Raw genomic sequence first — 23,118 nt, 5'->3', positions numbered from 1 at the left:
AGTTCTGAGGCCCTGGGGCACAGGTCCGTGGAAGTGGTGAGGGGGTCCCCTAGAGGAAGGGGGACTTATGGCATGGAGCAAGGCTGGGTGTCTAGGGAGACACATGGGAGACTCTGTAGGGGATTACGGATGAGGGAGGGTTCTCTGGGGAGGGGCCTCGAGGTGGAAATTGCTCCAGTTACAAAGCCAGTAACGAACAGGGACGGACTGGCTGGAGATGCACGTAACTGAGGGGGTTGTTCTTCGCAGGAGGACCTGGGGAGGCTCCCGACGGGAAGGGAGGAGGCTGTAAGTGGGGACCGAGGAGAGGGGTAGATGGCTTCCCAGGAGGAAGGGAGGCCGAGTCCCAGGAGAGGAGGCGAATCTCTGGAGGACAGAGGAGAGCCAGTCCAGCACGGAGGCGGTGGTCTCGAGGGGCAGGCCGAGTCCCTGGGGAGGACCCTAGAAGCCCCGGATGTGGCAGTAAGCCTCCAGGCTGGCGAAGAGGATGTAGAGGAACCAGAGGCCCAGGAAGAGCGCGGTGGTGGCGAGCTTGGGGCCGCGCGGGCCGCCCAGCTCGCCGCCGATGTGCGGCCGGCGCCGGTACAGCAGCACGGCGATCCCCACGAAGGCGAAGACGGTGAAGAGCGTGACGGAGAAAGCCAGCGTGCCGGTGCGCACCTCGAAGGGGCGGCCCTGCACCGCCCAGTACACGGCGGCCACCGACCAGGCCACGCCCAGGCCCAGGAACACGTTCACGGCGTTGGAGCCCGTCACGTTGCCGATGGATGCGTCGGCGCACTGGTCCTGCAGCGCCGCCACCTTGCTGGCGAACGTGTCTGCAGGGGCAGAGACACCGCGGGTCAGGGGGGGCTCCGTGGGCCCCCCAGGAGCATCCGCCTGGCTTCGTCAGTCACTTGCTCCCCAGAGACCCACCAGCACCCCGCTGGCCCAAGGATCCAGACTCCTCACCCCAGTGTCGCGCGGGTCTAGCCTCCCACTCCTGGAGTTCTGTGCCCTTGACCCCACCCAGGGGGCAAAGTCGATCGCCATCTCTGTGCCTGCTGGCTACAGGCCCCGCTGCCTGCTTTCTATAGAACGTGTCTACATCCACTGGGATCCACTACCTACTCTTTGGAACTCGCCTCTCTATGGGACCCACTGCCTGCTTTCTTTGGGATCTGCTGTCTACTTTCTAGGGAACCCGCTGCCTGCTTTCTACGGAATTTGTCTGCGTCCGATGGGATCCACTACCTACTCTCTGGAACTCACCGCCTCCCTCAGTGGGACCTGCTGCCTGCTTTCTATGGGACCCACTACATAGTTTCTATCAAGTCCTCACCTTATTTCTATGAGACCCCTGTCCCATCACCTGTCTCTTCAATGCCCTGCCACCTTCTTTCTATGGAATCCATCGTCTGGTTTCTACCACTTCCCACCGCCTTAGTTCTATGGGACATCCCATTTGTTGCTTTGGGGGAGGATTCAGTTGACATGTTGAATCTATGGGCCCCCCTGCCTAGTTTCTATTATTCCCCACCATTGCCTATGTTCTATGGGGTCTGCTGCTTGCCCTCTACAAGACTTGCTGCCCGCTTTCTGTGGGACTCAGTCTGCTTTCTGTGGGACACACACCCCACCTGATTTTTGTGGAATCCACTCTATTCTATGGGGTTTGCTGCCTGCTTTTGCTGGGAATCACTAGCTGTTTCCCATGAACCCACTGCCTGTGTTTCTACAGGCGCAATTATCCCATTGCCACCTGGGTGGACAAAATAAATGTTAGGCCCCAGCCACGTGGCACCCCTTGCCCGCCCATCAGTTCCCCACTTGGCTTCTGTCAAGCATACGGCTTCGCTTCTCTGGCCTCCACCCATTCCTGAACATCTTGCCAAGACTGCAAGTCTCTGTTGCGGAGGGCAGGCTTCACAGACCCATTCACCAATGGTTGCTTTCTACAGGACCCATCACCTGCTGTCTGGGCCTACAGCGCCACCACCTGGCTGGTGAACACATTGATGTGGAAAAGCAAGGTGTCTGCCTCCACGCGTGGTCTCCTCCCTCCTACAGGAATTTCAGTCTCCTCCACCTGGTTTCTAAGGGACCCTCCCTCAGATTTGGGGCAAAGAGGGGGTCACGTACACTGTAGTCTCTGAGGCCTCACTATCTTATTTCCATGGCATCTCCTCCAACATGTGGTTTCTACTCTGACTCTCCTCTTAGTTAAAGCTTTGAGATTCATTGGCCTGGTTCCTATCATGCCCAGCAACAAAGGTCTATGGAATCTTTCATCTGGTTGCTTGGCAGGGGGAGGAAAGGGAAAATGAATATCTTGTTTCTGTGGAACTCACTGCATGGTTTCTATGAAGTTCCCACCTTATTTCTATGGGACCCTCCTTCCAACACCTGTCTCTTCAATGTCCTGCCACTTTCTTTCCCTGGAATCCATCGTCTGGTTTCTACCATTTCCCACCATCTTAATTCTATGGGACATTCCACCTGCTTGCTTTGGGGAGGATTCAATTCACATGTTGAATCCATGGGTTCCCTCCGCCTAGTTCCTATCATACCCACCTGCCTATTTCCAAGGGACCCCACCATATGGGTTCTGTATGATTCCACCACCTTATTTCTGCAGGGCCTTTCTCTTAGGGTCCACCTGCCTGGCTTCTCTGAGACACTCCCCCAACAAGGGGTCTCCTGAGGGGTTACCGGGGATGGAGGTGCCCAGGGCCACGAAGACGACAGCGTTGACGGAGTCCTTGAGGCCAACGGTGCAGCCAAAGTGGGAGGCGAGGTCCCCAATGAGGGCGGTGAGCAGCCCGATGACCAGGATGCAGACACCGAAGCAGGCCCAGCCGTGGCAGTACTCGGTAGGGGGCACGCAGGCGAACAGAACCTTCCAGAACACCGTCAGGAAGTGCATGACGTAGTCAAAGCATGACGGCAGTCGCTCCTCCCGGGACCCGTCCTCCTCCTCCTCCTCGTCCCCTGTGGGCACACGACCCAGCTGGGGCACACACCCATGCCTCCTTCCTCGCCTACAGAGCCCCCCTTTTGTTCAACTTCTAGGCAGCCAGTCCCCAATGAATTGCTTTCCCAGAATCCCTTGCAGCTAAGAGAATGTACGGGCCCAGGTAAAAATATTCATTTTCTCAGAATCATTTGAAGCTAGAGGAGGCCATGTGCCCAGATAAAAATATGCAGTTTCCCAGGATCCCTTCTGCTAGGGGTGGCCATGTCCCTAGCTAAAGATATGCCTTTCCCAGAAGCCTTCACAGCTACTGACAGCCAGGTCTGCAGCTAGAAATATTCAGTTCCTCTGATTCATTGCAGCTGACAGTAGCCACATGCTCAGCTAAAGGTGCTCACTTTCCCAGAACCCCCTGAGGCTAGCAACAGCACTGTCCTCAGATAAAAATATTCACTTTCCCAGAATTCCATGCAGCCAACAGCAGTCAGGTCCTCCGCTAAATACTTGGTTTCCCAGAATACCTTGCAGCAGTGGTCATGTGATCCAGTCTGGCCATGAGACATAAACAGAGGGTTTCTGGAAAGCTCTAGCTTTCCTGATAGGGGTACTGTTGTTATAGATGTGTTTTCTGAGATTCGTAAAGGATGCATCATCCTTAGAGCTGATTGTGTCACCTACTGTGGCCGAATTTGACCCACTTCTGACCTGCAGTGACTTGTGTAATGGGAAAGTGCAAATGAAATGTCTTCCTACCTCACCTGAAACTCATAAGCAGAAAGCAAGGAATGAGAAGCAATGAACACACTTGCGTGTGCCGCGAATTACATCTGGAAGGATGCTGATTAGAAACATTGTCACCCCTGACCAGCTGCTCACAGCAAGTCAGGAAATAAAAGCCAGGCCAGCCACCAAATCCTGAAGCCACTTTCCATGGTCCCACCCAACGGTTCCTTGGCATGTCAGGGAGCATAGGACAGCGGGTGGCAGTGGAGGCAGAGAGAGACTGATGGATTTGGGGATTCGGGTCATACATCCCTGTCCCACTTTTCTAGCTCGCTTAGCCACTTGGCTTCTTAAAGAAATAAATGGCTGAATTTGTAAATGCTTAACTAAGTGGTTTGTGAGGCTTCTCGGTTCTGCGTGTTGCATCACAAAGAAAATGTTTTTGCTGCGACCCCAAGTAAAATGCAGTTGGAAACTAGAACTGGAAACTCAAATGCAACAGGCACTGTGCCCCTTCCTGCTTCCCTGCTTCCTTTCTTCCTGCCTGGAATATGGACACCTGGAGGTACAGCAGCCGTCCTGCAACCATGAGGACAACACCCGGGAATGGGAAAGAGAAATAAAGAAGGGGCCTGGGCCTTTAACGACACTACTGAGCTGCTGCTAACTCTTGATTGCCTCGTACAGATTGTTTTGTTCTGTGAGAAAAAATAAAGTCTGGTGTGCTTAAGCCACTTACGGTCAAGTTTTCTGTTGTTTGCCACTGAACGCATCCCTGATTGACCACACTGAGACATGGCGGAGGTCAGAGCAGGGAGGACACACTCTTGGGAGGGAGGGGGCTGCTATCACTCCGTCTCTTGGGGCTTCTCCCTGCCCTGCTCCAAATCCTGCCTTGGCTCCCACTGCCCTCAGATCCAGGCCCACACTCCTGAGCTTGGCATTCCAGTACCCACAGGCTCTGGCCTCTGCTGCCTTCTCCAGCCTCTCCCGTCTAGAGGGAGCCTCACGGGTATGCCTGTGGTTCTGGAGCTGACTCTTTGGTGTCAAACCCTGTGTGATCTTGAATCAGTGTCCTAACCTGTCTGAGCCTCTGAATGTCTATTTGACAAATGGGAATAATCATCAGACCTGCCTCAAGAGAGGGCTGTGAGACTACACGAGTCAGGCCATATAATGTGCTCTCTATGGGGCCTGGAACATCTCCACTGTGACTGTCATTGTTGCAGGCCCATTCCGGTGCCTCGGGGTGGGGGGGATTCAAAGATGCCTGAAACCAAGTCCAGCCTGCAAAGAACTTTCCATCGGGAGGTAAAGGAAATACAAAATCACCTCTAAGTGCAAGATGGGACATGATTCATCTCCCAAGGAAGCGAGAACCACCCTTCTTCAGTACCTCAGAAAGCTTTGTGCTCATGTGAGGACCCAAAAGGAACAAAGTACAAAATGACCAAGCCCCAACCCAGATACTCAGGATACGTTCATTAAATGAGTTCGTACAGGAAATGGACTTCAGAACTGCCTGACACTCAATCTGTCTTCAACGCTGTCATCATCGTGATTATTATTACTGTTATTATTACCATAATGGTTTTATTCTTCCTCTGCTACTTCCTCTGATCTAATCGCTTGCTTTCTATAGACCCATGGCCTCCACGACCACCATCTCACACCCACAGTTTCAGTTTCATGCAACCCTCTTACCCTCACTAAGCCCCTAGAGGGACCTCTCTGGCTCCCCACTGTTCTTGAAGCTCAAATTCCTCACCACATCCTCTCAGACCCTGCATGACCCATCTCCTGCCAGTTTTGACAGCCCCAACTCACACCCCATCCCACCCTCTCCCTCTTCCTTCCACAGGCTCTCTCCACTTCCAGGAGTTCCCCTCATTCAAAACACACTCCATGAGGAAAACAAAGAAAAGAAAAGAAGAAAGCTCCATGGCTCCCGCTGCACCTAAAATGACACCCAAGCCCTCTCCTGTGGGCTCTAAAGTCTTTGGGGTCTGAACCCTGCTCATCTCTCATGCCTCATCCCATGCCTTTTCTTCATGCCTGAAACCAATCGCCCTCCCTAAATGTGCCATAATCTTGCACATTTCCAGACTCTGGTTTTCCCTCTGCCTGGCTCCCTCCTCCTGGCTAACTCTTATTCCTATTTGAAGACTCAGATCAGAAGACTCCTCCTCCAGGAAGCCCTCCCTGACCTTCATGTTGGGTCAGACACCCGATGTGGTCTCCCATAGCTCCCTGGGGACCCCGTCCCAGTCCTGCCCAATCTGGGTTGTCACTCTCTTGTGACAGGTTGATTCCCCCACCGGACAGTGAGCTCTGTCAGGACAGGTCCCGAGCTGTCATGATCATTTCTTTGTCCCCAGCAATGGCCCTGTATAGAACCGGGTCCAGAGGATCCTTCAGAAGTAGATGTCGGAAGAATGTGGCTTCAGAGGGAGATGCCACTCCATTTCTATTAGGCCTACAATCTGGTGTCTCTAGGCCTGCTACCGGGTACTCTTCCATCCCTGATGCCTGGTTTCTTTTGATCCCACCGACCAGTTTCTTTCCACCCACAATTCCTCGTGTGTTTTCAGTTCCCACCAGCTTGGCCTCCCTGAAGGAAACCTGATGTTATTCAAGGGACAGAAGTCCTGAGTTCCACCCTGGTCCTTTCTGGATTCCCTGAGGGACTTCAGGCCAGTCCCTCTTATGTCTCTTGGCCTCAGTTTCCCCAATTCCTATCACAGATGGCCAGTGTTGACCTCCAAGATTGTCTGTGAATCCATGTCATCACATATCTGGCCACAGGGGGGCAGTGTGAGCCTGTCTGAGGCCTAAGGGGGTGAGAACCCGCTCAGGTGGGAGAGCTAGGTGCCCTGGAGACTGTCTCCATAGCAACAGAGGAACCCAGGCTGTGTGGAGAGGCCATGCCATTTAACCTGTTTCCACCCTCCAATTACTGAGGCCAGGAGAAAGCCCGGGCTGGGATCCCACCGCTTCACAGCTCTCCACCTCCGCCCCTGTCTCCACCAACTTTCTGCGTCTCTGTGTCTACCTGCGTCTCTCTCTCTCTGGCCCTCTGCGTCTTCATTTTCTACACCCTTCATGCTTTCTCCGCATCTCTGTCCTTCTCTGGGATTCTGTGTGCCTCTCTCTCTTATTTGTACACCTTCCCTATCTTTTACTTTGTCTTTCTGTATCTGTTTCTTAGTCTTTTTCTTTGAGTATCTCTGTGCCTTTCCTGTCTTCTTTCTCTTCTCTATTGCTCTCTGTCCTTTTCTCCATGTCACTCTTTCCCTCTCCCTTTCAGTTCTCTTCCTCTGTCTCTCCATCCCTCTCTTCTTTCTTCCTCTCTCCTCCCTTCCCACTTACCTGCGCTCACCGTAATTGCCTCTAAAAACTGCTCTCTCCACGAATGGGTCCCAATCACCAAAGCCAAGTTCGTTTTCTTGATGAGTTTATCCACTGTGTTCTGGGGATGAGAGGGTGGGGAGAGACCATGTTCCATGATCACCCCAGGGCAGCTCAATGAGGGGTACTGGGGATGCGGGCTCACACCCCATGCTCAGGGGTCCTCAACCTTCCATATCCCAGTTCTAGCAAGAAGGGACAAGGGAAGCATGCGCTGTCCATGGTGCTAATGGAGGGACACAGACGTGGCCTCGGACCTTGCTTGCCCTTCCCTTGTGACCCTCATGGTCAATCCCCTCCTGGACTCTCCCCAAGGAAATGACCCAGGCAAGACTCCAGGAAGGTGAGGTCCCAGAAAATCACCTTAAAATCATACGACTCCTCAATGATGACCTCCAGTCGACAGTTTTCCCCAAGAACTGGCTTGCCCATTTCTGCTATCCTCCGAGCCTCTTCCTCCTCAGCCGTCAGTTTCCTGTCCCCATCCCCTGCAGCACGAGGGATGGGAGTTAGACTCCAAGGAGACCTACCTACCTGGGCCTGCGATGCCTTTACTGCCTGTTCCCACTGATAAAGAAAACCCTGTCTTTCCCCAACCTGAGAGCCAGCTCCCATGGGCTGGTCCACGAAGTTCAGTTGGTGGGCTCTGAGGTTCATGTGGTGGGGGCTGTGTGACCTAAGACAATACCTTAGTCTCTCTGTGCCTCAGAGTTCATATCTGTAAAATGGGCACAATAACAGTACCTACCTCATAGGGTGGTTTCCTATTAACCCCCAGTTAAAGGAGTTAATTCATGTGAAGTGCTTAGAAGAGTGCCTGGTTCACAATAACCAAAAATGTTACTTTATTATTATCACCACTATGGTCATTACTGTCACCACCCTGTGGAAGAGGCCTGGTCTTTATATCCAAGCTCTGAAAACATCCTAGAGTGTGTTTGAGGTGGTGAGGAGAGAGGGGGATTCCCGATTTTGGTACAAATCTTGGACCCAGAACCATCTACAGTTGGCTCTGGGCTCATTGACCTCCCCAAAGTATGTTGATCCTTTGCTCCAAGCCCGGCAACAACCCAATCCTAACTCTCATAAGAAAGCCACCCGCCAACCAGGAACAGTCTCAGAAAACTACGCCTGAGTGAGAAATGACTTTTATTGTGTTAAGCTACTGAGATTTAGGGGCCTATCTGTTATAGTAGCTTGTATTACTTACCTTGACTAATATAATCTTCAGTCTATCCTTAATCTTAACCCCAAACCCCAATTCTGATCTCAGCTCCAAAACCACTCTGTCACTATCTCCAAGCCCCTGACCCTAGTCCCAACCCTCACCCCAATCTCTGACCTTGGCCCCAACTCTACCCTCAAATTCCTCAAACTCACCTCAAATTCCAACCTTAGCTTTGACCTAAATCTGACCCCAGTTCTAATCAGATCCCACCACAAACCCAGAAGCCAATCTCCGTCTTAATGCTAGCTTTGACCCAGTTCCTAATACTGACCCCAAATCCCAACCCCAACCCAGTCCTAACCAGCCTCAAACCTGATTCCCTCGGACCCACCAGAAACCCAAGCTGGGGACTTACCGCCCCCCACCATCTTAACTACAGCCAAAACATGATCTGGGCCTTTAAACTTCTGTCACCCCCCATTCACACATGTTCCACCAAATTTATCGCACCTGCAACCTGCCTCAAACCTGACCTTGAGGGGAACTTGAGGCACTGACCCACCCCCAAGACCCTCCCTCCAGCGCCCCCCCCCCCAAAGTCTGGAAGTAACTCCACTCACCTTGACTGAGTAGCAGAGCTGGGGAGAGACAGAGACAGGGAGAGGGTGAGATCTTCCCTGGGAAGCTCAGGTCCACGAGCTTGAAGGATTGCCCACAACTGAGCCTCCAGGGGTCCCCCCGCCCTGGAGCCCTTACCTCTCCCACAGCCCACCCGTCGCCCCTTACCTGAAATCCCTCGCTTAAGCCACTGCGGCTGGCCCAGCTCGATGAAGAAATTATCCTTCTTCTCATATTCCTCATCATCAACTATCTTCACCTGAAGCGTTTTCCTGAGCAGAGAGGGAGAGCACCCAGCGTAAGACTCCCTCCCCCTGAATCACCAATAACTCGCACGTTAGCCACCCGGTTTCTTGAGCACTCGCTCCATCTCAGGCTCTGGAATCTCATTCAGTGTTCACAACAACGCTTGGGGGGAAGGCTCTCTTATTATCCCCATTTTACAGAAACGAGCTCAGAAGCATCTGACGAAGCTGCGTTTGTATTAAGTATCAAGCTGAGGGATCCCGATGAAACCTAGGTTAGATTGGGTGCTTCCTCTGCTCGGAACATTCACCTGGCTCCCATCTCACCCAGGATAAGAGCCAAAGACCCAAGAATGGCCCCCAAGAACCCCTGCCATCCGGCCCTTGTGCCCTTTCTGGCCTCCCAGCCCTCTCGCCCTCGCTCACTCCCTCCAGCAACGCTGGCCTCCTCGCTGTTCCTTGAACCTACCAGGCCTGCTTGTGCCTCAGGGCCTTTGCACCGGCTGTTCACTCGGTTTCCCCATGCTCACTCCCTCAGCTCCTCCAGCTCTCTGTTCAAACTTTACCTTCTTTCTCAATGAGACCCACTCCCACCGCATTCTTTAATATTGAAATCCATCCCTACCCCTACCCCAGCACGCTTGGCCCCCTTCCCTTGCTCTATGTCTTCCTTGTTCCAGATTATCTTCTAACACACCGTCTAATGTGTTTATTTTGTTTATTGTTTGCCATTTGCCTCTTCACATTAAAATGTAAGTTCCACCAGGGCAGCGATTTTTGTTCATTTATGTTCTTTGCTGTATCCCCAACGCCTAGAACAGGGCCTGGCATATAGCGTGCCCTCCCTAAACAGTTGTTCACTCAAAATTTTCAGTCCGGGAGACCCTTGGCTTCCTGTTCCCTGTCCTGACCACATTCGGAGGTGCAACAGAGGGCTAATTGCTTTTCTCTGCATCTCTGCTGCCATGGTAACCAGGACGGTGGGCGGGGGAGAAACAGCCAAAAGTTATCCATCCCTTTCAGGCACACAACCGACCCCGCCTCGATTACGAAGACCCACAACCCCCCAAAGCTCACAGCTCTGCCACTAGCAGCTCTTTCAGCTGTAGGAACCACAAGGCCTGGCCCCAGAACCCAGAAACACAAACACCCAGCCCACGCAGTCACCCAGCAGAGGAAGCACAGCCGGTCACACCGCCCACACCCACGCACCATCATACCCCGCAGCCATTCCCTATGCAGTGGCGAAATCACATGGACCAGATGCCAACTAGCACGACACCCCCTCCGCAGCCTGGGTGACATCACCAACGTGTGAGACCCCTGCTGTGCTTCCATGTAGATTCTCCTTCCTTACATCTCACTCTCTATGCCTCTTGGTGTCTGTTTATTCCCTTCAACGTCTCTCTCTGCATCACAGTTTCTCAATCTTCCTTTGTCTCTCTGCCCATCTGTCAGCCTCTCTGTGTCTCTCTCTCCATCTCTCTGACCTTCTCTGTCTCAGTCTCTCCCCAGCTCTCTGCCTTTCTTTCTGTGTCCTCCTCTCCCCATCTCCGTCTGTCAGTGTCAGAGAGACTGAATGGAACACAATGGGATAGCCAAAGTCAACACCATCTAAGCAAAGGGGTCTCAATCAACAGACCTATCTCAACACACGCACGCACAGGACACAGTGACACCCATGCAAAGACAGACGCACACAAGACGGTCACGTGGAGACATACGCCTACTTCCACCTTCACCCACTCCCAGTCTCAAGATATTTAAAATTTTCTGTGGGTGGAAAACATGGGTGCCCCCCACCTCAGGAGTGGGCTGGGAGCTGTCCGCGGTGCTGAAACACCAGAGCAAGGAGGGGGTCTCCTGACACACAGACAGCTATTGACACGTTGACACACTGACAGGGTGATACACACACACCTCCGACGCTCACTCTCTCGCAGACACGCCGTGATCCTCTGACACGCAGTGACTGACACGCAGTGACACACGCGCCAACTGGCGCCCAGACAAGTGTGCCCTCACGGGGCCCAAAAGGAGGAGAAACCCAACTAGCAAGGGACAGCAAGAGGGACTCGAGCTACACAAGGGCAGGACCTCCTGAGATCAAAGGAAGCAGCCTTAGGAGTATGGGATTAACGGATACACACCATTAATATATAACATAGATAAACAACAAGGATTTACTGTAGAGCACAAGGAACTATATTCAATATCCTGTAATAATCTATAATGGAAAAGAATCTGAGAAAGAATACATATATATACATATACATGGACCTGAATCACTTAGCTGTACATCTGAAACTAACAACTATAGTTCAAATAAAAACGAATTAAGTATTTTTTAAAAAGGAAACAGCCTTCCTCCCCAGCCTGACGTTTTGTCATCCTCACGCCTGCCCTCCTTGTCTCCTGGGCACTCCACTCTAATTTCAGACCCAGTCTCTTTCTTATCCCGTCTCCCATCCTCTCTTGCTGACCCAAACTCTTTTCTCTCTGTAGCATCAGAAGGACCTTTCCTTCCCTGAGTCCCACTGAGTTCCTCTCAGTGAGAAGAATGTCTCTCTTTATCTCCCCTGCGTCTCTCTTCCTTTTACTCTTCCTCCATCCCAGTCTCCCAATCCCGTGTTCCCTCTCTTGATGGGTCTCTGTCACTCAGTTTCTGGCTTCCTTGGTATCCATCTCTAAGTTTGTGTCTTTCTGTCTCTCTCGTGCTCTCTCTCTTCTCTGTTTCTCTCTCTGACTCTCCCTTACTCCGGCTCTGTCTCTCTTTCGCTAGGTCTCTTCTGTCTCTGGGTGCCTCTCTGTCTCTCTCTCTCTCTTGCATATCTCCCCGACACCCCATCTCTGGGTGTCTCTCTTCCATCTCTGTGTTGATCCTGCCGGGGGCCAGCCCTCCAGCCCAGCTTCTTGGAAGCATCTCTAATTAGCGCCTGCCCGTCAGAGGAAGGATGTGTTTCCCTAAACGCTAATTTCCTGTTCTCCCTCTCCTGAAGCCACAGCTGGAAGCTTGGGCGGGGGTGGGGGACAGAGGGTGTCCCAGCCTGGGGAAGCCATGCGGGGGAGGAGAGGGCCTGTGGGTTTGTGGTGGCAGGCGGGAAGTTGGTTGGAAGCGATAGACTACAAGAAGGACTGGAACAAGTAGAAAGATAACGCCCTCCATCCCCTCGGCCTCTTGGGTGTGAGACATGGGGCCTGGAATGGTGCCCTCAGCCCCCAAGCTAAGTTCTCAACCCAAGTCAGACAGAGAGAGAGATGGAAAGGTATGGAGAGTTCGTGACTGAAATACAACCCGAGTCAGAGAGCTAGCTAGATACTGGGGACAGAGATCTAGAGATTAACAGAAACCCAGAGGGGAGGTGCCAGGAGCGAGAGACGCAGAGACGCAAACGGAGAGATGGAGAGAGAGAGCAGTGAGAAGCTGAGCGGGAGGCCTAGCCACAGAAGTGGGGAGGGAAGAGGGAAGGCGAGCGCGGTGGGGGCTCTGCTAGGTGGGAGGAGCGTGGGCGGCAGGAGGAGAGAGACAGACTGGCGTGCGGGGGCGGAAGGGAGCGGGCAAAGGAAGGGAGACACCTTCTGCATCCCAGGCAGGCGGGGGTGGGGGGCGGGGGGAGGAGGAGGGGGAGGGGATGTGAGGCTGCAGGCACACATGGGGGGAACTCGGGCATCTGTGTAAGGGGTGGCCGGGTGTCTGGGCGTGAGAACAGCCCTGACTCTGTGTCTTTGACTTTGTGTGTCCGTATGTGCCGGTGTGCGTGTTGGTTGTGTCTGTGTGTCTACATACTTATTCCTGTGTATCCAGCTCACCTCCCAAGATTCCACCCCACCCTCCCAAATCCCAGCCCTCCAGTTTCCCGTGTGTCTTCCTAGGCCCCCATATTCCTACTCGGCCTCTTCCCAAAGCCTCTCTCACATTCCTCTTAGGTCTCCTGCTATTTCCCCAGGTTCTTCCGCCTACCCAATAGCTTCACCCCTTCCCCCATCCACCTCCTCAGTCTCTGCCCCATCTCCTTAGACCCCCCCCCTCTAATGTCCTTGTCCTTTTCCCTGAGTCCCTACCCAGACCCCACTCGCCCTCCATTTCCACAGACACCTTCCCACCTCGAAAGGAACCTCAGGCCACACTCCTCCATTCTACAAATTAAGCCTTCCACATTCCTCTCCCCAGGCCCCATCCTATTTCCTCTCCTCTCTCCTCACTTGGCCTTTCTTCCTGGTGTCCCACTCTCCTCTCCCCAAACCTGCCCAGTTCTCCCAAGCCCCGCCCACATCCAGTCCCAACACCTTGGCCACGCCCCGTCACTCCAGTCTCCTCCCTCCTCTCCCCTGTCTCACCTCTTCCCTGGGCCCTGCCCCACTTGCCCTGACTTCTCCGTTTCAAGAGCAAGGCTCCATCAAGGCCCCACCCCTTTCCAAGACCACGCCTCTCCTAGGTCCACCCACTTCTCGACCTCGCCCATCCAGGCCCCGCCCCGCCCGGGCACAGTCCCATCCTGGTCCCGCCCCTCTCGCGGGCCGCGCTCGGTCTGCCCCGGCCGGCGGACTGCCGGACCGGCGCGCTCACATGGTCTCGTCGTCGCCGAACTCGAGCTCGCCGCACGCGTCCTCGTAGTGCACGCCGCCGCCGCGCGCCGTCCCGTCCACTGTGCGGTAGGGGAGGCGCACGGTGCCGCGCGCGCCCGAGCTGCGCACGACGCGCACGTCCACGGTGCCCATGCACTCGCTCACGTGCAGCAGGCGGTCCTGGAAGGAGAAGATGCCCGCGTGGTCGTCGTCCAGGATGGTGACGGTGGCCAGCAGAGGCGCCACCAGCCGCCCCTTGGGCCGCCCGCCGCCGTCGGGCTCGAACATGCCCTGCGCGTCGCCCACGCGCAGGTTCAGCAGCCGCACGAAGAAGTGCTCGTCCTCCTCGAAGATGTCGTCGTCGATGATGCCGATACGCAGCTCCTTCAGTGTCTCGCCCGGCTTGAACACCAGCGTGCCCTCGCTGCGGTGGAGGAGAGGGGAAAGAAAGGGGTGAAGGTCGCTCAAAGGCTGTGGGGGAGGTGGGAGGAGTCAGGGGGGCCTCCTAGAGGAGGGGGCCGCACCACGGAAGAACTTACAAATATAATGGTGGACAGGCATTAAGCAAGTAATACTGAGGGGGAATGAGGGTGGGCTTCTCCGGGGCAGGAGATGCAGAGGGAGAACAAGACAGAGTTGGTCCCTCCCAACATCATCATCTGATGATGAAGGTCAGATCAGGGCAGGCTTCATGGGAGAAGATTTAGTGGGCAGGAGAGCTCCAGGCAGAGGGAACAGCACATGCAAAGTCCCAGGGTGGAGAGGGAGCCTGGAGTGGTCCACAGCCATGCTTCTCCAACCTCCAGGTGCACACGAATTCCCTGGGGCATCTTGTTAAAATGCAGATTCTGGTTCAGTAGCACCAGGGTTTCAAGACTCTGCAGTTTTAGTTAGCGCCCAAGGGATGTGAATGGTTCTGGTACATGGACCACGCTTTCAGTAGCAGGGACATAGGGCCCAGAATTGACCTTGCCATGCTTCTCATAAAAACCATTCTGTGCTCCCAGGTATCCCCAAGAGAAAGTCCACACTCCTTAACTTGGCATCATTCAGTCATTCAACATACACTCCCAGAGTAACTGCTGGGCAATGCTGGGAACATGGGAACAGCCCCACGGCAGAGTTATATCACAGTGACAATTACACATCTAGGGATTTAATTACAGTTCGTTCATCCAACAAACGTGTATTGTGCATCTGCTGTGTGCCAGGCACTGTTCTTAGTGTTGGGGAAACAGCAGCAAACCAGATCAGAGAAAAATCCTTGCCCTGGTGGAGCTTCTGTTCCAGTGCAGGAGACGAATAATAAAACATATAATGTCAGGTGGTGATGATGCTCTGGAGAAAATGGAGGAAGGAGGGTAGAGAGTGAGGAGAAGGGGCTGTGTTAGCGTGGCCAGGGAAAGCTCTTCTGAGGAGGTGACATCTGAGCAGAGGCCTGAGGGAGGGAGCCACGTGGAGGATATCTGGGGAAGAGTATTCCTGTAAAGGGAACAGCCAGTGCAAATGTCCTGAGGCAGGAGTGAGCCTGGAGTGTTTGAGGAACACCAGGGAGGCTGCAGCTGAGGGAGCAGGGGGAACAGGGGCAGATGTCATGGGGCCTTGGTGGGCCATGGTGAGGACTTTGGCCTTTACTCCAAGTGAGATGGGAACCATGGGAGGCCTCCGAGCAGAGGAGGGATGTGAACTGGCTTAGGTTTAAAAGAGCGTCAGTTGTGTGACTCTAAAGCACATGCAAGATGTTCTATTATGGGGTGGGGGAGGGAATGAGGCAGGGCCTGAGACAGGGTGAAACTTTGAGGGAACAGGGAATGAGTGGGCTCCTCCTGGCAGGGCTGCAGACATCAAAATGACTCTGGGATGTTAGCAGATGTCAAAAGTCTATAATATCCCCCCCATCCCTCTGTGGGAGGGGAAGAGGGACCCCAAGATTCTGGCAGAGGTAGAACTGGATGACAAGATCTGGATGGAGGGAACAAGGCCTCCCTGTTGGGGCAGCCGGCAGCCTAGGGGCGCTATCCATGGGCTAAGGCACCCGGCTGGGTGGGCCGACCTGTACCAGCTGCGGGATCTCCAGGCAGGTAGGATTCTGCAACCCTCTAAGCCTCGGTTTCCTCATCTGTAAAATGGAGGTAATCTACCTCCATGGTAGTGTAAATCTACCTCATGGTAGTGGTATAAGGATTGAGTTAATACAGGGGAAACACTCAACAAAAGTTAGCTAGTGACATTTGCACTAGCAAACTAGTGAATCCTAAAGTAATGGCATGTTAGAAGTGGACACTTAAGGGATAGTAGAATGTTGGGCTTTTAGCACCATCTTTACGAAACGGTTAACCTGGACATCACCAGTAATGGGACACGTGGGCGTCATGTGCCTCCCGGCACCATGCACCGAGGAGGGCACAGCATCACCTCCACGGAGTCCTGCCAAAGTGCATCACCTGAATCTAATCATGAGAAAATATTAGGTGAACCCAAATTGAGACTTGTTCTAGTAAGCGGTCTAACGTCTTCAAAAGTGTCAGGGTCATGAAAGTCATGCAAAGGCTGAGGGATCGATCCAGACTGAAGAAGGTGAAAGAGACATGACGACCAAATGCACCATGTGGTTCCAGGTTGGATGGGAAGAGAGGGAGTGAAGACACAGCCATGAAGGGTGAGATAGGGACAACCGGGGAAATGCAAACATAGACTGTAGATGGGATCATAATATTGATTCAGTATCAAATGTCCTAAGTGTGATCATCGTACTGTGATGATGGAGGAGAATATCATTATTCTTAGCAGATGCACACTTATGTTTATGGGTGAATGGCCATGCTGTCTGCAACTCTAATAAGGTGCCACAGTTATTAATATTATTATATATTTTTCTAAAACAAACTTATGGTTACCAAAGGGGAAAGGTGGGGGGGAAGGACAAATTAGGAGTTTGGGATTAATATACACTACTATATATAAAATAGATAATCAACAAGGACCTACTGTATAGCACAGGGAACTCAATATTCTGTCATCACCTATATAGGAAAAGAATCTGAAAAAGAATGGATGTATGTATAACTGAATCACTTTGCTGTACACCCAAAACTAACACAACATTGTAAATCAACTATACTCCAATATAAAATAAAAATTAAAAAATAGAGTAGCATCTCAATAAACATATTATTATATATTAAAGAGAGAGAGTGAATGCACACAGGACAAAATAGGAACAATTGGTGAATCTGGGTGGAGGTTACATGAGGGCTCGCCAGACTATATTTGCAGCCCTTCTGTAGGTGTGAAATTTTTCAAAATAAAAAGTTGGGGAGAATCCGCCTGGCAATGCAGGGGACACAGATTCGAGCCCTGGTCCGGGAAGATCCCACATGCCACGAAGCAACTAAGCCCGTGCTCCACAACAAGAGAAGCCACCGCAACGAGAAGCCCGCGCGCTGCAACGAAGAGTAGCCCCGCTCGCCGCAACTAGAGAAAGCCCGCGCACGGCAACGAAGACCCAATGCAGCCAATAAATAAATAAGTAAATGAAGAAAAAAGAAAGTTGGGGAGAAAAAGAACATGCGGATTTTAGAAACCAGATATCAGAATCATAGAAGGCTAGGTTCACAGGACTCATATTCCAATACTGGGTGCACAAAATCTGAGAAAATGAAAATCTTAGAACCATCAGATCAGAGACTACTTGGGGTACAGATTAGAATATCAAAATGTGGGAAACCTGGAATCTTAGAATTTTAGACCCTTAGCATGTTAGGATTATAGGGGCTTAAATCTCAGAGTCTTGGAAGAGCTGTGCGGTTTGGGGGCCTCAGAGATCATTATTAATTTGGAGAAACTAAGACCCCCACAGGACCACCATAGCCTAGTGATACCTGTGGGCAAATTAGAAAATGGCTCCCCTTCTTCAAGACACTATTTCCACGAATCTGGAAATTGTCATAATAGACATAGAAATCTACAATGTCCACTATACGAATAGCGCTTTCTTAGATGTGCTGCTCTTGTGCAGTGCACAACCTCAACAACTGTATGTGACAGCCCTGTCTGCCCAGACTGAGGCAGGAACTTACACAAGGAACAGGGGGCAGGGCTAAGCTTGTACTGGAGCCCAGGTGTCCTCTCTCCCAGTCCTGGACCTAAGCTGCCTTGATAAACGATGCCAGGCCTGTGAATATCAACTGCGTTGGGAGAACAGGGATGGGTAGGAAGGTGTCAACTCTTCCTGGCTCTTTGGTTCCACCACTGAACAGCATTTACTCCTTCACTTCAAACATCTTCATGACGTCACTGGCAGGTGAGAAGGCAGCCTCTGATCCCAGCAGGTGACACGTGTACTCACTTCCTTCTGCAAAGGCTTGGGGCTTTGATGGGGGCAATGCAGACCCAGAGGTGTGGGTAGGAGGGGAATGGTGGATAGACTGAGTCACAGCAAGCCCCCAAGTAGTGGATACCTTTTCTTCAGTTGAAGGAGGCTGGAGATGTAGGATGGGCAGAGAGGATGGAGGGAGGAGGTCATGGGTGACCAAAGGGATCCCATGCTACAGGATGATGGAACAAAGATCCGTGAACAGTTGTGCTCCACTCAGGGAAGGCTGCGGAGGGGCAGGGTAGGAGAGGTGGATGAGGATGGGCAGGCTAAAGGATCCTGGGCTGACTGAGGTGGAGGGAATGACCTACAAGTGTCCAAAGCAGTGGAAAGATATGTAGATATGGTGGGGCAGAGGGGAGCCTGGGCTACCAAAGGTCTTTGCTGAGGCACAGTGGTGGAACTAAAGATCTGTGAAACAGGGACCTCAATCCCAGAAAGAGAAGAGTTCGCGGATGAGGGGCTGGCTGCTGCATGATGGCAGAACCAAAGATCTGTGAACAGTTCAGCTTCAACTTAGCAGGTGGAACCCATGAAAAGCTCGGCCATCAACACTCTCTCCCGTATTCTGCTTTATTTTTCTTCACTGTTCTTACCACTCCCTGATATTTTAATGTATTGAATTATACTTTCTAATGGCCTGTCTTTCCCATGAGAATGTCAGCTGCATTGGGGCAGGGACTTTTATGTCTTTCATTTACTGCTGGTCTCCATTGCCCAGATTCATTTCTGGTACATAGAAGACACACAATAAATGCTATTATTATAGGAAATCATGGGAGACTTGCACATCAGTTAACATAACAAAACATACTGTAAACCTATAATTCCTGAAAGAGTGTGGTATGGACAGAACTACAAATACATAAAGAATTTTGTGGTCCCATGAGAACACAGCAGTTATCTATCTTCTTTACTGTTCTCTGTCAAGCCTCTTAAAAAAGCATCTGTCAGATGGATAAACAACAAGGTCTTACTGTATAGCACAGGGAACTATATTCAATATCCTGTGATAAGCCATAATGGAAAAGAATATGAAAAACAATGTATACGTATATATAACTGAGTCACTTTGCTGTACAGCAGAAATTAACACAACATTGCAAATCAACTATATTTCAATAATTTTTTTAAAAAAAGCATCTGGCACCTAGTAGGCGTGCAGTAGGAGTTGCTGAACAAGATCACAGTTCTGCTCAAAGAGGGGTGAGGAGAGGGACTGGGGCAGTGAGACACAGGAGGGTGCAAAGAGTGGGTAGCTTTATGGTGGAACCAAAGACCCAAAGACAATTTGGACACTGTCTGTCTTCTTATCCCACTTCATTTTCCCCCATCACCTGATGTTTTTATGTGTTTCATAGTTTATAACCTTATTGCAACTTGAGGGTAGGGACCTTAGCTGTCTTGTTCACCGGGGTATACACCTGGCATATAGTAGGTGCTCAATAAACGTTTTTACTTTAATAATGGTGTGTGGGAGGGTACTTGTTTTACCAGGTATGATACATATAATGGAGTTATAATAATGAACACAGTGGAGTGTCAGGCACAAGAATGCACAGGTAGAGCATGGACATGGGAGGAGCAGCCTGTGGTAGATGGACAGCCACCGCTGTCTGCCTTGTCCAGCAGCGTTTACCAAATGCCTAGAACAGTGCCTGGTACAAAGTAAACTCTCACGAGAGAATGAATGAATACTGCAGGTCTGCCCATAGCAAAGTAAGGATGGGCGCCAGAGGTAGCCAGGAGACTGGGGAGCCTGGAGGCCGCTGGATGGCGGAACCTATGACCTTCGAACAGCCAGCGCTCCCTGCCCAGCCACTCCAGGCGGGCCGGGGAGCACTGCCCGGGACCCACCTGTACTCATAGTCGGAGCCGGCCTTGGCGGAGCCGTCCTCCGTGCGGTAGTCCACGTAGAAGGTGCTGTTGCCCTCGCCGCCTTGGCAGGTGACGGACAGCAGCACGGAGCCACAGTTCTCCAGGCAGTGGTAGAGGCTGGGCTCAAAGAAGATGCGGCTGGCGCCGTCGTCCTCGTCCTCGCCGGGGCCCTCGGCCGAGGTGGCCCTGCGCGAAGCGTCCACCGCGTGTCGCCGCAGCACGTTGCCCGCGCCCGTCATAAGCCGCGTGGCCTGGATGCGGTAGAAGGCGCGGCTCTTCTGCTGGTGCAGCAGCGCGTAGTAGTTGGCAATGCCCACCAGCTGCTCCAGGTCCTTGTCCGGGTGCTTCTGCTTGAGGTCCTTGAGGATCTGGATGACCTCGCGGCGGCTGGCGTCCAGCTCGCGGGCCTCGGCGGGCCCCGGGCCCAGGCCGCCCACCTCGCCCGGCGCCTCGGCGCCCAAGAACGTGCCGTCCAGCTCGATGCTCTTGGGGGGGTCGCCCTCGGCGCCGATGATGATGCCGCTGCGCGGGTCGGTGCGGTAGCGCTTGTACACGTACTTGTAGAAGAGTAGCCGCTTGTCAGCCATCCAGGCGAACACCACGCACACCGGGAAGAAGACGAGGGTCAGCAGCGCCTCCCACACCTGCGGGCGGCCCCGCGGGTCAGGACCGCCGCGCCGGGAGGGGGCGCGTTCGTAGCCGGCCCGTCGCCTCCCGGCGCCTCTCTTCCCAGAGCCCCGTCCCGGCCACCACCCGGCGCTCCCCGCGTCTCTCGCCTGCATCTGTCCGCATCTGGCCTTCTGTCTCTTCCTCTCTCCTGTCTCTCTTCATCTCTGCCTCTCCGCCTTTCTCTTCGTGTCTCTGTCTTTCCCCTTTTCCCTTATCTCCCTCCATCTCTGTCTCTCTCTCTCTCTCTGGCTCTTGTCTCTGCTCCTGCCTGCCTCTCCCCATATCTCGCTCTCTCTGTTTCTCTAGGTCGTTGTCTCTTTCTCTTTCTGCCTCTGTCTCATCCTCTATGTCAGTTGGTTTTTTATCTTTCTCCCTCTGTGTCTTCCTTTCTTGTTGCCGCTGTCTCCTTGTCTCTCTTTCATATCTTTTGTAGATACCTACCTCTCTCCCTCATGAAATTCTTCACAGTTTCCCACCCCACCCTTCTTCCCTCTTTATGTCCCCCCCCCCTTTCCCCGCCCTTCCTGTCTCTCTCCTGGTCTCATCCATCCATCCATCCATCCGTCCACCTTTTGTCACACTGAGAACCACACTTAGCTGCCCCAGTGCCGGGAACCCAGACATCCTAAGCCACCACCAAGCCAGAGACACGTCCCCACCGTGTGGTCCCAGCCCCTGTCCAGGGGCAGAGCTGGTGTCTCTTCTTGCCTCTCTCTCCCTCTATCTTTTCTCTCCCTGCTCCATTTCCCCTCTGCCCCTCCTCACCGGGGATGCCTCCACTTCTCCAAAGCCTACCCATCACCCAGGGTCTGCCCTCTGGTCACCTCCCCAAATTGTCGTATTCCCTCCCCTCCACCCCCCCCACCAGTGAGTACAGCCCTTGCCAGATTCTCCTTCCTTAGGTTTTGTTTGGCCCTTAGGGACAGGACTCTGACTCTAAAAGAAGCCCAAGTTCGGCTCCTTGTCTGACAGCCTCATAAAGCGAGTTCCCGTATTTACATGCTATCGCCCCAGAGGGACAAGGCAATGCTGAGTTTAGATCCTGGTTCTAGAAGAGGAGTGCCTGGCCCAGCCTCTTGTCTGTAAAATGGGGACATCCCCAAGACTGAATGAGCTTATGTACCCCTAGCACTTAGCTTTGCTGGTTATTGACACATGGAAAATACACAAAACGTGAAATGACCATTACCATTATTACTATTACTAGCGCTATTATCTTGGGCTCATTGAGGTCTGGGACTCAGTCTGCCTGTGGTCTGGCATAGGTCCAGGCATGTACAGGAAACACCTGACAGTTCGCCTTGAAATATTCATGTAAAGACTCCTATGTTACCTTTCTCATTAAAGATAAGGAAGAAAAGATTAAAGAGTATTTACAAATCAGATGGCCCCAGAGGTATATTTAAAATGAGCCTGGTAGGGGAAGGAACGACCTTTAAGCTCCGACTGCCACAGGCCCTTGTCGCTGTGTTTACGGATGGTTCAGAGGAAAGGCAGGACTTGGAAATAGCACCACACAAAGCCACCAAGCAGGTTTGTGAAAAGAAACTGAATTTTCCACGCAAGCCGTAAAATGAACTCTTGCCTTGTGCTCATTGAACTGGCCACTGTATATGCTGTGGGCGAGTCTCTCTTAATCAGAAGAGAGATCTCAAATACCTGAGATCAGCTTTCTTCCCTGCAGGTAAACAAAAGGTGATTCTGATAGACTCACATCTGCTTTCTAGGGCCTCCCCTGCAAATGGGCTCACGGGCTCGCCCACCCTGGGAGGGGAGCGAGACACACCTTCAGGTCTCAGTGGATAGAACGCCCCCAAGAGGGGTTGTCACAGATCTAGGGATATTTATGGGTTGCCACCATAATTGGGGAGGGGGATATGGTCCCAGCCTGGTGACATCCAGCGACTCATGGGACAGTCCCACACAAGGCAGAATTGTCCCACGTCCTGCCTGACTTCAGAACCTCCCACTGGACGTTCACGTCAGCGAAAACCCTGCTTATGATAATTGGAGTCTACACTCCATTCTGTTTTATGTCTGTATGAAGTATTTTCCTGTACGGTTTAATGTACGCTGAATATGCCTGATTTCAATCTCATGGCTACCCGCTCCTCTGCTGGTCTCCGTGCATGGGAATGGTTTCTGATTTTTTTTTTCTCTTAAACCCCAACTTGTTCATTATATGTAAGTAGATGCCACCATCTGGCTCTTCGTCATGCTTTTGAAGGTGGTCATGCCCAAGCGTTTACATGTAGAAATGCAGATGGTTCTATTAGATATTACTTTCCTTTATATCACGGTCTGGGCAATATACTGACTTCTGGGAAGCCAACCCGTGTAGGGAAGTTTGTTAACGGGAAGACGAGCTCACATTTACCCTGTCCCAGGCTCGCTGTTCTAAGCCCTTCCACATGTAGCAATTCAACTGATCCTCATGCAGTCCTCTGAAGCTGGTACTAGGATGACCCCCTGATTACAGGTGGGGAAACTGAGGCACAGAGCAGGTAAGGAACCC

The 23,118-nt window shown here is 52.4% G+C and overlaps 1 protein-coding gene across 1 annotated transcript in view; it reads right to left on the bottom strand.

The window, feature by feature from the left end:
• Positions 1 to 441: 441 nt before the first annotated feature.
• SLC8A2 (solute carrier family 8 member A2) overlaps positions 442 to 23,118 on the bottom strand; it is a 29,408-nt gene continuing 6,731 nt past the window's right edge. The window contains exons 3-10 of the mRNA XM_060131622.1: positions 19,914 to 20,578; positions 13,683 to 14,105; positions 9,039 to 9,142; positions 8,873 to 8,890; positions 7,448 to 7,572; positions 7,046 to 7,145; positions 2,692 to 2,970; positions 442 to 818 (exon numbers count right to left, since the gene is read on the bottom strand). Of these exons, the coding sequence (XP_059987605.1) occupies positions 442 to 818; positions 2,692 to 2,970; positions 7,046 to 7,145; positions 7,448 to 7,572; positions 8,873 to 8,890; positions 9,039 to 9,142; positions 13,683 to 14,105; positions 19,914 to 20,578 (2,091 nt within the window). The remainder of the gene's footprint in view (positions 819 to 2,691; positions 2,971 to 7,045; positions 7,146 to 7,447; positions 7,573 to 8,872; positions 8,891 to 9,038; positions 9,143 to 13,682; positions 14,106 to 19,913; positions 20,579 to 23,118) is intronic.

The sequence above is a fragment of the Lagenorhynchus albirostris genome, chromosome 19, assembly GCF_949774975.1.
Source record: "Lagenorhynchus albirostris chromosome 19, mLagAlb1.1, whole genome shotgun sequence".
NCBI classification, from domain to species: Eukaryota; Metazoa; Chordata; class Mammalia; order Artiodactyla; family Delphinidae; genus Lagenorhynchus; species Lagenorhynchus albirostris.
This window is presented reverse-complemented; position numbering and strand designations above follow the sequence as displayed.